At 54.5% G+C, this 14,500-nt stretch overlaps 1 protein-coding gene across 2 annotated transcripts in view; it reads right to left on the bottom strand.

Moving 5' to 3' along the window:
• The window catches only part of MED27 (mediator complex subunit 27), a 106,189-nt gene that overhangs the window by 47,320 nt on the left and 44,369 nt on the right, over positions 1 to 14,500 (bottom strand). For both annotated transcript variants that reach the window (XM_036420441.2, XM_045575161.1), the window contains exon 3: positions 11,083 to 11,213. In XM_036420441.2, the coding sequence (XP_036276334.1) occupies positions 11,083 to 11,213 (131 nt within the window). The remainder of the gene's footprint in view (positions 1 to 11,082; positions 11,214 to 14,500) is intronic.

The following is a 14,500-nucleotide window of genomic DNA, read 5'->3' as shown; positions in this document are numbered from 1 at the left end:
GGAAGAACTCCGAGCCACCTGCCTGCCTGACAGGCGCCCCCTTTGCTGGCGGACTTCTTGGTCCTTTCATCAAGCGCAGTGGGAGCAGCCGGGGTCTGGGAAGCGGCCACCCCACACCAAAGCCTTGGCGTCTGTCCCGTTCGACGCTCCTGCTGCTCCCTGCGGGCGCACAGAGTCCGGCCAGCGTGCCAGGGGGTTGAAACCAGGACCAAGCTAAGGCACCGTGCGAGAAGCAGCGAAGACGTGGGCTGAGCAGCCAGCAGGCCGATGCGAAGTGCTACGTGGCTCCACTGGTCCACAGCCACTTCCTCAGGGGGGAGCGGGGGGCAGACTGCAGGACCCGAGCTCCGCCCAGGGCCGCGTTAACCCGAGAAGCCACAGCTGAGCAGGCTCAGTCCTGAAGAAAGAATCACCAGCTCCCCACCCATCGCACCTGACGCCCGAGATCCTGGTGCTCCTGATGAGAGTCAGCGGTCTTTCAGGTGTTTCCAGCATCCCTATTTTCTTACAAACCTACCCCTTTCCCGTCTCCTCTGGCTTTCTGTTTTCATTATCCCGACTGCCAGGAGGACAATATTTTGACACAATAGCAAGCAATTAAAATGTTATGGGCCGTCATGAAGAATTATGTGCGAAACTGGTCCTTTCCCTGCTAGAGCAAGTGCCAGCAGGCCTCCTCAGCCTGGATCCTGCGCGGCAGCGGGGAGCACCTGGTGGGCCCGGACCCGACCAGCCTGGCTGTGTCCCTCCGGGTGAGGGGTGTCCGGCCCGGCCTCAGCTCCCCTCACACAGGAGCGCGCAGGGTGAGGTAGTAAGTGTAAACCGCCTGGAGTGCTGATTCTGTCTCCTTGCATGCGTGCCCAGGGCCTGGGCAGCCAAAACTGTTGGCAATGGTCAGGGTTCCTGTCTATTAAGACTGGGACGAAATTAGTTGACTTTTAGGTTTACAATTAAAAAAAAAATATGAGCTGAGAAAATCATTCTGTAAAATACAATGAAATCAAATCAAATCATGATATTAAAGAAGTAAAACTGTGAGCTTCACCCCCACCTTACAATATTTTCTGTAGCATTGTGATTAATCACACTTTTTAATTAAAAAAGAAAATGACCAAGTGCCCAGCTGGTATGGCTCAATGGTTGAGCATCAACCTATGAACCAGGAGGTCAAGGTTCAGTTCCCAGTCAGGGCACAGGCCGGGGTTGCAGGCTCAATCCCCAGGGCGGGGCGTGCAGGAGGCAGCCGGCCGATGACGCTCTCATCATTGATGCTTCTATCTCTCTCTCCCTCTCCCTCCCTCTCTGAAATCAATAGATACATATTTTTAAATGGCCGAGTAAATATTGAGAAAATCTCCTTTGTCAGCCACTTACCCAGGAACAGCTGTGAACGGATTGGCTGCGGTTGAGTTGTTGGAGGAACCACTCTCTGCAGCCTGTTCCTCAGCGGGAGGCTCAGCGAGCAGGGAGACAGAATCAGCACTCAACCTCACCTAAGCGTCCACACAGCTACAGGTGTAAATGACGGAGCGCTATTCTGTGGGGCAGAAACCAAGGCTCATGGCAATTACACGCAGTCAACCCCGGTTCTCGACCGTCTCCCATCTCCAACAACTGGCTTCTCAGCCCGGCCACCCTCCCAGGCGGCAATGGACAGGACATGGGGGTAGGAGTCGGTTTCCTGCTAACCCTCACAGGAACATCTCTGCGCTGATTTTTATTGTTGCTTCTTATTAAATTTTCATTTTTTATTGGACAGTTCATCTCATGGTTTTAAGTGTTTATTTGTAAACAGTACCATATATGAGAAAGGTTAAAACAGAATCACTTGGAGTCCTGGAATGGATTAACTCAACTGACGTGATTTCTAGTGGGGAAAAAAACTTCGGCTTTTTGAACAGCCTTCCAGAATGAATTAAGTTGGAGGTTACAGTGTAAATAGCTGGTGTGTATGAGAAAGAACACATTCATAACACTGCAAATATTCTATTTTTCAGACAGCACTAATTATGGTCTGCGCTTCCTTCAGCAAAACCACAAAGCAAGGAGCTGGCTGGTTCCAGGTCTCCCTGGGACTCCCTCCCAGACAGCGGCAGGAGTGGGTGTCCCTTCACCTTCCGTCCCAGGAAAACGTGGCCTTTTTATTGATTTCAGAGAGACAGAGACAGAGACAGAGATATCGAGATGTGTTCCAGTTATTTATGCATTCATTGTTGACTCCTGTCTGTGCCCTGGCTGGGGATGGAACCCCACCTGGCGTACCAGGGCTGAGAGCATGTCTGAAGAGGCCTCCAAGTAGGTTCTGTGGCCGCAGTCACAATCCGATGCTGTTTTAATGTGGTGAAATGCACATACCAAAATTTGCCATGTTAACCATTTTCTTGAATTGTGGTAAAAAACACGACATAAAACGCTCCGTCTTAACCACTTCAGTGAACAGCCTGGGTGCACTCACAGGTGTACGAGCAGCTATTCTATTTTCAATTCCACTTTCTTTTATGGAAATGTTGGAACACGTCCAAAAGTAGAGAGCCGGGTAATAAACTCCATGTCAGCCAGCTCTGCAGTTATTTCTACTGTGTCATCCGTTTCATTTACCCCCCGACGTAGATGTGCTTAAGAAACACCAAACCTGAAACAGGACACATATCCCAGGCATCACTATCACCTCACCTCTAATCTGCCTCGGCAGCACCTGGTTCTATTTTAACACCCGCCTGGGAAGCAATATACTCACCTTGACCGTGAGTGAACTGGCTGCGCCTGGCGGAAACCCGCCCCAACCGCCTAGTTAGTCCAAGTTCAGCGCACCCTCCCGCTGCGGACGCCCACGGGGGCTGTTCCCTATCCGCCCAGTTCCCACGGGACCGCTCCCGCTGGTACCGCATCCCAGACCCCCAGTCCCTGCAACAGGACCCCCACCCCCCCGCCCCTTTCCTGAGCATCCTGCTTGTTTCCCACAGAGCCACCGCCCGGCCTGTCACCTAGGACGTCATCTCAGTGTCCCCTGAGGATGAGAACTCTGCTCCGCCCTGAATTCCAGGCTCTGCAGCCTGAAAGCCAGCGCTGTCCAGGACTCGGGGTCCGAGCAGAGCGAGTCCCATGAGAGCGGGACCTGGGGGGCGGGCTCCGGGGGGACGTCAGCTCACAGCTCAGGAAGGCTGCTGGCCAGCCGCCCGAAACCGACTCGCCCGCCTCTGAGCTCCGCGCCCCTCGATCGGACGGAGCTCCTGCGAGGCGAGGGCCGTGGCGCTGCGCGCTGATGGGATGTGGAGTGCGACACCCGTACACACCGCGGTCTGTCCGTTACCGGGTCATTCCGGGCGGAGCGGGCGAGCCCTGCCTCTGAAATCATAACCGGGAGGCACTACAGGAAGAGCCTGTTTTCCCTCCCAAGGCAACTCCTGACAGTTTCAGGGCTGCTGCTTCTTCCTAAATACCTTGAGGGCAGCCGTGCAAAACAACAGCCGCTTGCTGCGTTCAAGTACAGCTGCACCTCACACGGCAGGTGCCGCAGGGCCTGTGCCCGCACCCCGGGAGACGCCCCTCGATACCATCGTGCGGGGCCTACTGGAAAGCCGAGGGTGACTTCCGCCTTCCTCCAGCTCAGCCAGGAACCCGAGAACGAGGGGCAGCCGAACTGCGGCAGCTGGGAGACCCAGAGGCCTGGTGTCTGCTTCCATCGGGGCGAGGGGAGCCCTGACACGGTCCCGCCCCACGGCGCAGAGCCGAGCCACCGGCTCTGTGAATGACCTCCTCTCCCAGACGCCTCGGCGCCGCCTCAGTCTCTGCGCAGCCACCGCCGCACACACCGCTCACACCCAGCACTCCGCTGGGGGGCGCGGGGACGCCCCACAGGGAACACAGACCGGCTCCCTGCTTCTTGGTCACGCATCACCATAAACGGACTTTCTGGGCCAAAATCTGTGGGTTACTAAGAGCTTATGTAGCAGAGAGAAAAGAGACAGAAACATCAAAAGACCAAGCAAGTTCCTTTCCATTCCAGGAAAGCACAGAAAGGCTTACACACAGCGCTGGCTGGGCGGGCACGGGGTGAAATATGAACAATCCTGCAGCTCTTTGTTATGCAAAAGGGACCGAAAGCCAGCTCCTGTCTGCTGAGCCACACCACCCACCCGCCCGCCCACCCGGTTCCTTCCTCAGCCCGCAATGGCCCTGGTGATGTCATAACCACAGGAGCTGTCTTCCTGCACATCGCCTCGCGGTGAGAAATGCAATTAGGGGGGCAACGAACGTAATTCTCCGCTGTCCCAGGCGGCCGCACTGCACCTTGTGCCTAATGGCTGGGCTCTTTATCTTGCACTTGCTCTGATTCAGTATCTGCAGACGACGGTGATGGTGCATTTAGCCTGTTACAGCAGGTCTGACCATAGCACAGAGCAGCTGAAGGCGGCCAGGCGAGGGCCAGGCGGTAAAGGCTGTCATCCACGTGGCTGCAGGCGGGCTCCTTGCCTACGCAGCCCCCCCCCCATCCCCCCCTCACTGGTCTCCCTCCACAGCCCCGGCAGATTCTCCCCACCCCGAGAATTCTCCTCTCACCCCACACTGATTACCAGAATTCTGTTTCTTCAATAACAATCCAAGCTTCAGACCCACATTTCTAAAAACATTCTACTGTGAACATTTTCAAATTTACCCAAAAGTAGATAAAACAGTATAATGTGCTCATCAGCAGCATTATGTTCTTGCCCGGCAGTTCCAACAATTAGCAACTGTTTTTATCATACACCCTCCCCCACTCCCCACCTCCCACCCCCCCAACACATTGGAGAAGGGGAGGCGGAGGGTTTTAAAGCCAAGCGAGGCCATCCTAGTTCACCCAAGCCCGAGGCCCTGGCTACCCTGGCCCGGAACTCATCGCCTCCCTCACCTGCTCACAGGCAGGGCTCTGCGCCTGAGACTGGCTTCCTGGCCCGGCCCGCACTGGCCCGCACTGGTCAGGGTGAAGCAGGGAGCAGAGGTGTCCCCCAGGCCCCCTGGTATGACAGTCCCGCCAGACTGATCCCAGGGCGGCTACTGGCTGCACCAACATGGCTCTCAAGGGGAGACGGGATCTTTTACACCATCTATGCTAATGAGGCATAAGGCATGGAGCATTTAAAACAGAATGTCCCTCTCTTTACTCGCCACAGACAGATCACTGCATTAATATTCATGAGGACGCCGCCTTCATCCTCCAGGTTCCTCCAGCCCAGGGAGGAGGGGGCGGTAAGTAGCGTGAGCAATGAGCTCTCCCTCAGCTACAGAGGCCCCGCAGCTCCCGCACCCGCCAGCGGCCTCACCTTCCTGATCCCGCCGCCACGCGCCCTCACCAGCCCGGGTAGTGCTCCCTCGGTGGCTGGAGCCTCCCGCCCCGGTCCTCCCCTCCTCTCAGCGGGGTGGTCTGACTGGAAGGCCAGCTCCTCACTGCAGGCGATTGTCAGACAGGCGGCACCTGTTCCCGGCACCAAAACGCCCAGCGCTCACTCTCCCACTTTACTAAGATGTGAGCAGTGCAAACACAGGGCCAGAACCTCCTGGAAAAACATGGTCACACCACCAACTCGGGGGTGTGCGCATGCATGTGTGTGTGTGTGTGTGTGTGTGAGACAGCATAAAGGAGACTAGCCTGCAGGGCCCATTTGCTCAGCCATCAGCACCTGCGCCAAGGCTGGGCAGCAAAGGAGTAACGTTAAGCCCAGGGTGGGCAGTGGGCAGTGGCCGTGGCTGCAGGGAAAGCCTCACGGGAGGTCTGAGCCCCTGACCACACTTTCCTTCCCAGTCAGTGGCGCAGACTGCGAGACACGTCCTTTCTCTACTGGCCAGAAGTGTGAGCACGACGCACAGAAAAAAGGGCATTTCAGTCCTGACCGGTGTGGCTCGGTGGAGAGTCGGCCTGTGAACTGAAGGGTCCCGGGTTCGATTCCAGTCGGGGGCACATGCCCAGGTTGCGGGCTCAATCCCCAGTAGGGGGTGTGCAGGAGGCAGCCTATCGATGATTCTCTCTCATTGATGTTTCTCTCTCTCTCTCTCTCCCTTTCCCTTCCTCTCTGCAATCAATAAAAATATTTTTTTAAAAGAAAAGAAAAGAAAAGGCATTTCAGGGGCTTTTCTGAGGCCTGCTCCGGGCCCTCCAGGAGAAACTCTGAAAACTCAAGAGCAAGGCCGCAGTGAGGCGAGCAGGGAGGACCATCCCGCCCTGGCCCCAGGGTGCCTGCGCCTCGGCACCAGTGCCAATGGGCAATAGTCTCAAGCGGGCAGCAACCCAAACAGCAGCAGGAGGAAGTGGACGGCTGGTCAGTTACCTGTTACCGCCCCATCAGGCAGGCCCTGACGGGCAGGGTGGCCGCCGCCCACAGCCCTGAGCACCAGGCATCTGATACACGGCTTTCTGTCACTGTGTCGAGATGGCATGACGACATTTTATAGTGTCTCACCCCTTTCCCGCCAGGTATAAAACCTTAAAACTGCCAGACTCACTTCTTCCTAAACCCACAACCCTGCACAGAACCGACAGACCGACAGACAGACCCTTTGCTGTGGACAAGCAGAGATGACGAGTAACAGAACAGGTAGTCCAGTTGGGTGACCTTGCAGTGAGACCCTCCCCCGCCCAGGACCCTGGACAGACTCAGACACCTATTTTTATTTATTTATTTTAATTTCAGAGAGGAAGAGGAGGGAGCTAGAGATAGAAACATCAGTGATGAGAGGGAATCACTGACTGGCTGCCTCCTGCACGCCCCACACCAGGAATCGAGCTGTGACTTCCTGGTTCACAAATCAATGCTTAACCACTGAGCCACCCGGCCGGGCTCAGGCGCCTTTTTGGGGCTAAGACTGGTACCCCTTCCCTGGCCGTTCCTGGAGGCAGCTCCAGTCTTGCAGGAGAGCAGCAGCGAGTACTGAGGGCGCCGCTGAACGCCGGGCTAATAAATGAGCGTGAGGTGTGTTACTGGGCACTGATCTCTCTTTATTAATGCGGCCGCCGGAGAGGCAGACACTGTTTCCATCTTTAATTACCTCCTCCGTTCCGCTCTTCTGGGGCCCGCAGCCACCGAGGCCAGGGCTTATTTCTTTATTACTCAGCCTCTCCGCGGCATTTCATGAATATTGTTACTTAATACTTGCCAATAGGGAAAGCAGGATTTAGCGAACTTCAGCTCAAGTTTTGATGACTTTTTCTAAAACTCAGCAAACTTGCAGCTGCGAAGTTCTCTGTGCCTTTCGGGGACACTCAGTCCAGGCCCCACCCTTGCCCTGCCCCCCAGCCCGAGCCTAGGGGGTCGGCCTGGGTGGCGCCATCCTTGGACGAGGGGACCGGAAGTGATGCCCTGGTTTCAGAAGCTCATGGCAAAGGGCCAGCGGGCTCCCCACTCCCGCTTCACCCACTGGCCTTTGTGCCAAGGCAACACTCCGATGAAGAGCGAGGCCAGATATTCTGCCCACGTTCCCACCGCTGTCTGTGGAAGGATTTAACCATCAGCTACCAGCATTCACAATCTGCCCTCCACAGAAACCGGGGCCTCCGGGGACCGAGCCACCGGGGCCCCTGATGGAGGTGTCACCTTCGAGTGGCCCAGCGTCAGGGTTTCCGTGACGGCCCAGCAACCCGAGGCCCGGGGAGAGGGTGACCTAATGGCAGGGCCTCTGGTCCCATACGTGTCATCCGGCCACGTGCCCGCCCTGGTTTAACGCCAGTGACTGTGACAACAGACCCAAGCTGGGCTCTGCTCAGGACGCTGCTGGCCTCGTGCTGGGCAGGGCAGCCAGGACCCCGTGGGAGCAGCAGTCGCCATGGGAGCAGGGTGTGCCCTCAGGCGGCGATCTGGGGAAGCAGCAAGGCGGTGGCGGAGCATGACTCCCTTTCGGTGAAAGCCCTGGAGCCATACTAGTGGCCGCGCTGGAGGCTCAGACGGCATTGCACTTCCTGCCACCTCCTGAACCGCACTGCCTGGCGCCCACCGGGCCTGTGGGGTGCCGCTCCAGGCAGGCCTGGGAGAGTGGGTGTGGGGGGGTAGACAGCCCCGCAGCAGAGACGGCTCGGGAGATGCCCGGAGGCCCCGCAAACACTGGAATGCCTGCCAGCGAGAAGGCGCCGGCCCCGGACACAGCACAGCGAGCCTCCACCGCTCCGCCCGAGGCCCTTGTGTGGCGTCGGCAAGAGGCACAGGGGGGCCCGGGGCGGAGACAGCCAGCGCTGCGGGGCGTGAGAGCCGCAGCCCAGCAGCCGCCTCTCCCAGGGGGTCCGCTGTGGAGAGGCTGCCAGGCAGGGGGGTGAGCGGGGGTCTCCATGGAGGCGGGCGGGTTTGTGCTCTTCTGGGGTGACCCAGGACGAAGGGTGCTGGGCGGGTGGGCTGGCCCGCGGAGGGCTGTGCGGCACCTCCGGGGACTGGCAGAGGCGCCATGGAGGGAGATGTGCCCTTGATTTAGCAGCAGGACCTTTTCAAGAAAGAGAACGTGACGCGGAGAAACAGCCTGTCCCCACCACGTCCAGGGGAGGAGGCAGTATTTTTCACTCTAACCTTTCTGGGAGACCATTTCTTTTTATTCCCGGACAGGGGTGAGCTGTGTGTGTGGAATAAGGACAGAGGAGCCCTCAGCTCCGCTACCGCCCAAACCCGTTCCCCTTCACAAGACCCCAGGGGCCCTGGTCTGGCTCAGAGCTCGGCCTACGGACTGAAGGGATGCAGGTTTGATTCCGGTCAAGGGCATGTATAATACCTTGGTTGCAGGCGTGGTCCTCGGCCCCACTCGGGCGCATGCAGGAGGCAGCCAATCGATGTGTCTCTCACAGGGATGTTTCTCTCTCTGTCTCTCCCCTCCTTCCATTCTCTCTACAAATCACTGGGGAACTATCCCTGGGAGAGGATTAGCCAAAGACGACGAAAAGGCGCCTCCACGTGAACACTCGGGAGCCGAGGAGCAAGCTGCCGTGTGAGTGCCCTCGGAGAGCTGAGTGACAAAGGATCTCTCAGCACGAACAGCTGTGTCTCCCACAAGCTTCTCTGGAGGGGGAGCCGGCTCTGGGTCACTGTGCCCACCAACCCTACAGGAACGCGGGAATCTGGGTGCTGCATTATAACACACACCGCACACGTGGCCTGCACCCCTGCCGGGCCTATGGTCTCGGTCTCGGCACTCAGAGCCGGTTCTGGCGCTGCAGCCTGACTTTTTTGTTCTCATTGTTTTTCCAAAAACCTATGATAATGTATATATTAACTTGTGTCCTATTTTTAATTAAAAAAAATTATAATCCAATTAAGCCGGCAGCAGCCTCGGGTTTCTCCCCTGATGTCCGCACACTAAGTGGCACATAGCAGGTGCTCAATAAGGCGCCCGGAGCGGCCTTTCGCTATGGGCCCTGCCCCCAGGGCGGCAGCTCTGTAACGGGCTTCCCGGATAACGGGAGCCCAGAAAGCTCAATGATGTGAGAAGGTGACAGTCAATTTCCACAGGAAACAGGCTGCTCAGTATAGGAAATCATTTCCAAGTCGTATTCTTAGGACACAGCAATCCCTTTTCCCTTTGAAACGGGCTGTTTTGAGTGATTCGTTATAAATGTATAATGACAGTTGTGAGCACCTCTCTTTCCTGGCACGAGAACAGAGTCTGTTGATTGCCTCGGTGCTTAAAATAGTTGCTGAGTGTCCTCATAATAGCATGTCACCTGGAAGCAGGTGTAAGCCAATGCAAATGAGCGAGCGAGGAACAGATGGCCGGAGCACGGACTTTTGTCGAAGGAGAGAGTGAGCAGCCGCACTTCCCGGCTCCAGTCTTAGGGGACGTTAGAGAGCCTTTCACTCTCACCAGCGTCTTGCCTCAGCAGACAATCCACGCGGAGAAAATGACAGGTTACAAGGCCCATCAGACTTCCGAGAGCTGGAAGTTGAGATCTGTTTGTTGTCGTTAATCCTCACCCAAGGATATTTTCCCGTTGGTTTTTAGAGAGAGTGGAAGGGAAGGCGAGAGACGGAGAGAGAAACATCGATGTGAGAGAGACACACCCCCAGCCCGGGCGGGGATCTAGCCTCCAACCAAAGCTGGAATTGAGATTTCCTGAATCACCACCTCGTCACCCGAGGAACAGGAATCACATTCTTAAGACGCTCGTGTCACTCACAGGAGTGGCCCTCGTGGTGGGAAAACACGGCCCCTGTGCTGCAGCACTAACCCGCCGAGGCCAGCTGGCTCGGTTCGCTCTCTCCCGGAAGCACATGTTAATTGTGAGGAAAACCTGAAGGTCGCTGCGATGGTGGTCTCCGGTGTTCACACGGGAGGGAAAGTCCCCCCAGCTCCCCGCTGACCTTCCTCCTCCTCACTCTCCGAGTTTCCCCACGTCCATTCCCACCACCCTCCATGCTCCCTCCCTAAGCACCGATCCCAACAGAGATCACGGTATTACTGATGGATGCACTCATTTGTTTAAGGGGGCTTTTTTTGGCCTCCACCCCCACCCCCCACACGGAAAGCTCCAGGAAGATGGGACCGTGTCTGTCTTGCTCCTGGTTTCATTCCCAGAACCTAGGACAGTGCCTGGCAGACAGTGTGACTGGGTGTTGTCTTCCCGATTGGCAGGTCGCCTTCCACCCGAGGCCTCCCGGACTGTGAAAGGGGGCAGGCCGGGCTGAGGGACCCCCCTCCAGTGCATGAATTTCCTTGCACCAGCCTCTAGTTTAAAATAAAAGGAAAGAGGGAGAAGAAAACAGGTGAGCCTCGTGCAGACTCTAACACCAGCCCAGCAGGTCGACTAGGTAGCCTGTAGCCTTCAGAATGTGCTCCTGGCAGGCTGGCCACTCACCCTCCGCCAACCATGGAAATGGTACAAGGAAACAAAGAATCAGCTCTGAGGAATCTTAAAATCCTACGTGGAAAAGTCACACACAGAATACATACAGTATGAGCTGTATTATAACTGCTTCTTGTAAGATCTACACAAAACATGTTACCTGTACGCTGGGTTTCTAATTTTAACAGATGCTTTTTTAAGAGAAAAAAACTATCTCGCAAGAATAACTTTCCGTTAGCCAGAACCATGCGCACACGGCGCTGGCCCAGGAAGGCCCTGGCCCCGGTACTCACTGAGGCGGCAGGACGAGCGTGGTGGGCTGCGCCTTGGGCCGGCGCTTCGCGGACACCCCCATCTGGTTGGCAGAGCGTTTCAGCGACTGTTGGTTCAGGAGGCCGGATGCCAGGCCTGCGTGGTACTGCAACTGCCCAGAAACAGAACAACAGGGAGAATGACCCTGGGAAAGGCAGGGCGGGCATTGAACCAGCAACACGTTACATCTCACCCTTCAGAACAGTTCAAATCACTGCAAATCCAGCAGTTACCGGTTTGCTTCAAGCAATGCATGAGAGGGAGATATCAGAAAACAGGCAAAAAAACACGAATTAGGCTGCTCAGCACAGCACTGCATAATGAGGAAGAACTGAAAACAATCTAAATACCCAACAATACTAGGAATTGGCTAGAATATTCAAAGAACTTTATATCATTTTGTTGTACTGAAAAACAAACGAATAGGTTGCATTATAAACAGAGAGACGCTCAAAAAGATGTCCTCTAAATATTAATAGTGTGTTTCTAAGAGGCAGAATCAGAGTAATTTTTACTTTATTTTTTACTACTATTCATATATGCTTATGTAAATAGTTTTAAAACCAATGTCATTTTTTAATAAGAAGAACCACTCGTTCTTAAAGATAAATTAGTTCTGGGAACGCTTGCTGCTGTCATGTCTTGCTTACACTAACAGCCACATAACCCACAGTCTACTACAGAAAATCAGGGGCAGAAGACCGCTTATGAAAAGATTCAAACATATCCGGAGTCAGGTTCAGAAGCGCTGGGCACCGTTTTCAGTGGTTAAGATACGATGTCAACCATCATCAGCTCAGGAAGATATGGACACCAATGGATACAGGCTCACTGGAGAGAGGGGATGGAAAAGCTACTCTCATCCTTGTATCCACAAATGCATAAATGCATGCAGCGGTAAGGAAGCACACACTTTGAATGGGCTCAGGGCCAGCGCCTGTGCTTTGTTCTGGACAAACTGCTGAGCTGTGAGTTTACTTAGGAGATCATCTGACTTCTCCAACCTTCATTTCTCCGGTGGAAATGAGAAGTAATGCTGCCTAATTCCAAACCAAACAGGACTTTAAAAAAATGCGTTGAGGTATAAGTTACATAAAATGAAAAGCACACGTTAAGGGTACAGCTTGATGAGTTCTGATATGTATACATCTGTACGACTGCCACCCGCATCAGGACACGGAAGTTTCCATCTCTGCAGACACTGCCCTCATGCTCAGGGCAATCTCCCAGCCCCCAACGCCTACCACCGGGACATTCTGACTTAAATACAACTAATTCTCACTCGCTGACAAATGAAGCTTACATTCCATTTGACAGGTGATATTGACTCCTACCTTCCTTTTCAAATCCCATACTTTTGGATTTTAGATCCTAAGAGCTGTCATCGATCTGTCTATAATAAAATTATCCTTGAAGGGTATCCCAATTTTGAACAGATGTAAACAACACATTCAAACGAGAACGTGCCAAGCTGAGAATTTGGACGGAGACTATTTATAACATCTATGATGTTGCCTCCTCCTTCCGCAAATGAAGCAAGGCCTTTCAAACACGTATTTGGAATTAACTGAACATACAAAATAGTAACTCATTCCGAGTCCCTGAATCAATTTCTTTTCAAAATGCTCTTCAAAGGATAGATTTCCTTTGCGGGGTCCTCTACTCGGCATACGGCTCCCGGTAATGAGACCGGTGAGCGCCGGCTAACAGGGGTGGCCCTGGATGCAGAGGGTGATGGTGCTCGGAACAATAGTGGCCTCACCTGCAGCCGCTGGCCGCACACACACACACACAGGGAATGAGAGAAAACCAAACCAAACGGAACGATCTGCTTCTCGCAAGAGGCCATAACAATGAAGGCATGCCGGCACCCAGGGAGCCTGCGGCGTCTGTGTTTGGAGCATCCATATTGCTTTCTAACAGCCTCTTGATTTACGTGGTCCATTTGCCCGGGAGCCTTATGGCTGCACAATACAAGACAAAGATGTATCGCATTCATAATAAAAACAGAGCTCCCCTCATGGTGGAAAAGGGGGGCATCATTTGGCTTTAACAACTCATCTTAGGCCAATGAATTTTGCTCAAATTTGTTTTTCTCCTGCAGAGTTCTGAAATGGGAAATCGATGGCGGCGAGGGACAGTACAAGTTTGAAAGACAATGTTTCAAAATGTCAGCTACTTGGGCTTCGATCTCTCCCACCAGAATCTGCAATGAGTGCAATATGCACGGGCTTTATGGACTTAAAGGGAAAGACAGCTTGGCAGGGGTCCGCTCCCGGCTCGGGGCGGCGGCTCTCCTTGGCTCTCCTCCGCTCTGGATCTTGTCAGGGTCCGTGCAAGCTCAGCCGTTCCGGCCTGCTGACTCTGAGGGGGAGAGGCCTGCTAACGAGGCAGAGTGGCGGGGTGGTTCTGCCCACCTGGCATCCTTTCGATCACTTGCGCAAACAAACAAACAAACAAAAGAAAAAACAAAACAGCAGAAATGCATGCCGGCTGCTGGCTGTCTGGAAGGTTCCTGAAGCCTCTGCGTCTCAGCCGGCCGCAGTGGACCGGCACCCCGAAGGGGGGAGAACGCTGACTCACGGTGATTAGGGACATCTGTTAATCACTACACTCGGCCCGGCTTCCAGGAACACGGCTCCGATGTCAGGATCTATACGGCCCCATTAAATATTTACCGAAGCATCTTTATAATGGGAGAAAAGGTCAAAGTTAATAAAACTGACAGGCAGCTCCTGTCCAACTGGATTTATGCATTATTTAAGCACTAAATACTCCATTCCACGAAGAGTTTGGATCTGGAAAGCTCCTGGAACACGTGCCTCGGCCAAAGGTTTCAAACAGCAGAGGGAAGTGCAGCTGACCTACAATCAGCATTAAGAACGCATCCCCCTCCACAAGTCCTGCCGGGAGTTTTCAGTGACAGCTTCCGCCATGTTTTCCATAAAAATGCATTTCCGTAAGCATCCTTTGCTCCGAACGTCTGAGCACGGAAACAACGGTTTCAAAAAGCAACTTATCAAAGTTCTCGTGTGATTGTTCTACCCAAGGTCAGCTCTCCCCTCGCCAGCAAGGATACAGTGAAAGCGGAGGAAAATGAAACGCTCTGTTCTTTCGGCTCCCGCATCGCAGCGCGGGGCGGACGCGTGTCTGTGCGGGGGACGGGTGGTCTTTTCTGGGTTAAGTGGTCTCTCGGTACTCAGCAAATGCAGTGTTCCCTGGATTTTGAGAGCAATTCTCTCAGTTCCAACTTTGCTGTCTATTAATGCCTGTGACCGGGACCTGGGATGTTCTGTCAGTTCTCAGCCCGAAGCCCTTCCTCACCCACGTGTCCGCTAGTGACCCCTGGGCCCGGGCAAGTTTCCCCGAGGCACAGTGACCCGGAAACCCCCCGCTGAG

The sequence above is a fragment of the Pipistrellus kuhlii genome, unplaced genomic scaffold (assembly GCF_014108245.1).
Source record: "Pipistrellus kuhlii isolate mPipKuh1 unplaced genomic scaffold, mPipKuh1.p scaffold_m20_p_68, whole genome shotgun sequence".
Classification (NCBI taxonomy): domain Eukaryota; kingdom Metazoa; phylum Chordata; class Mammalia; order Chiroptera; family Vespertilionidae; genus Pipistrellus; species Pipistrellus kuhlii.
Note: the sequence above shows the minus strand (reverse complement) of the source record. Positions and strands in the feature narration are given on the sequence as shown.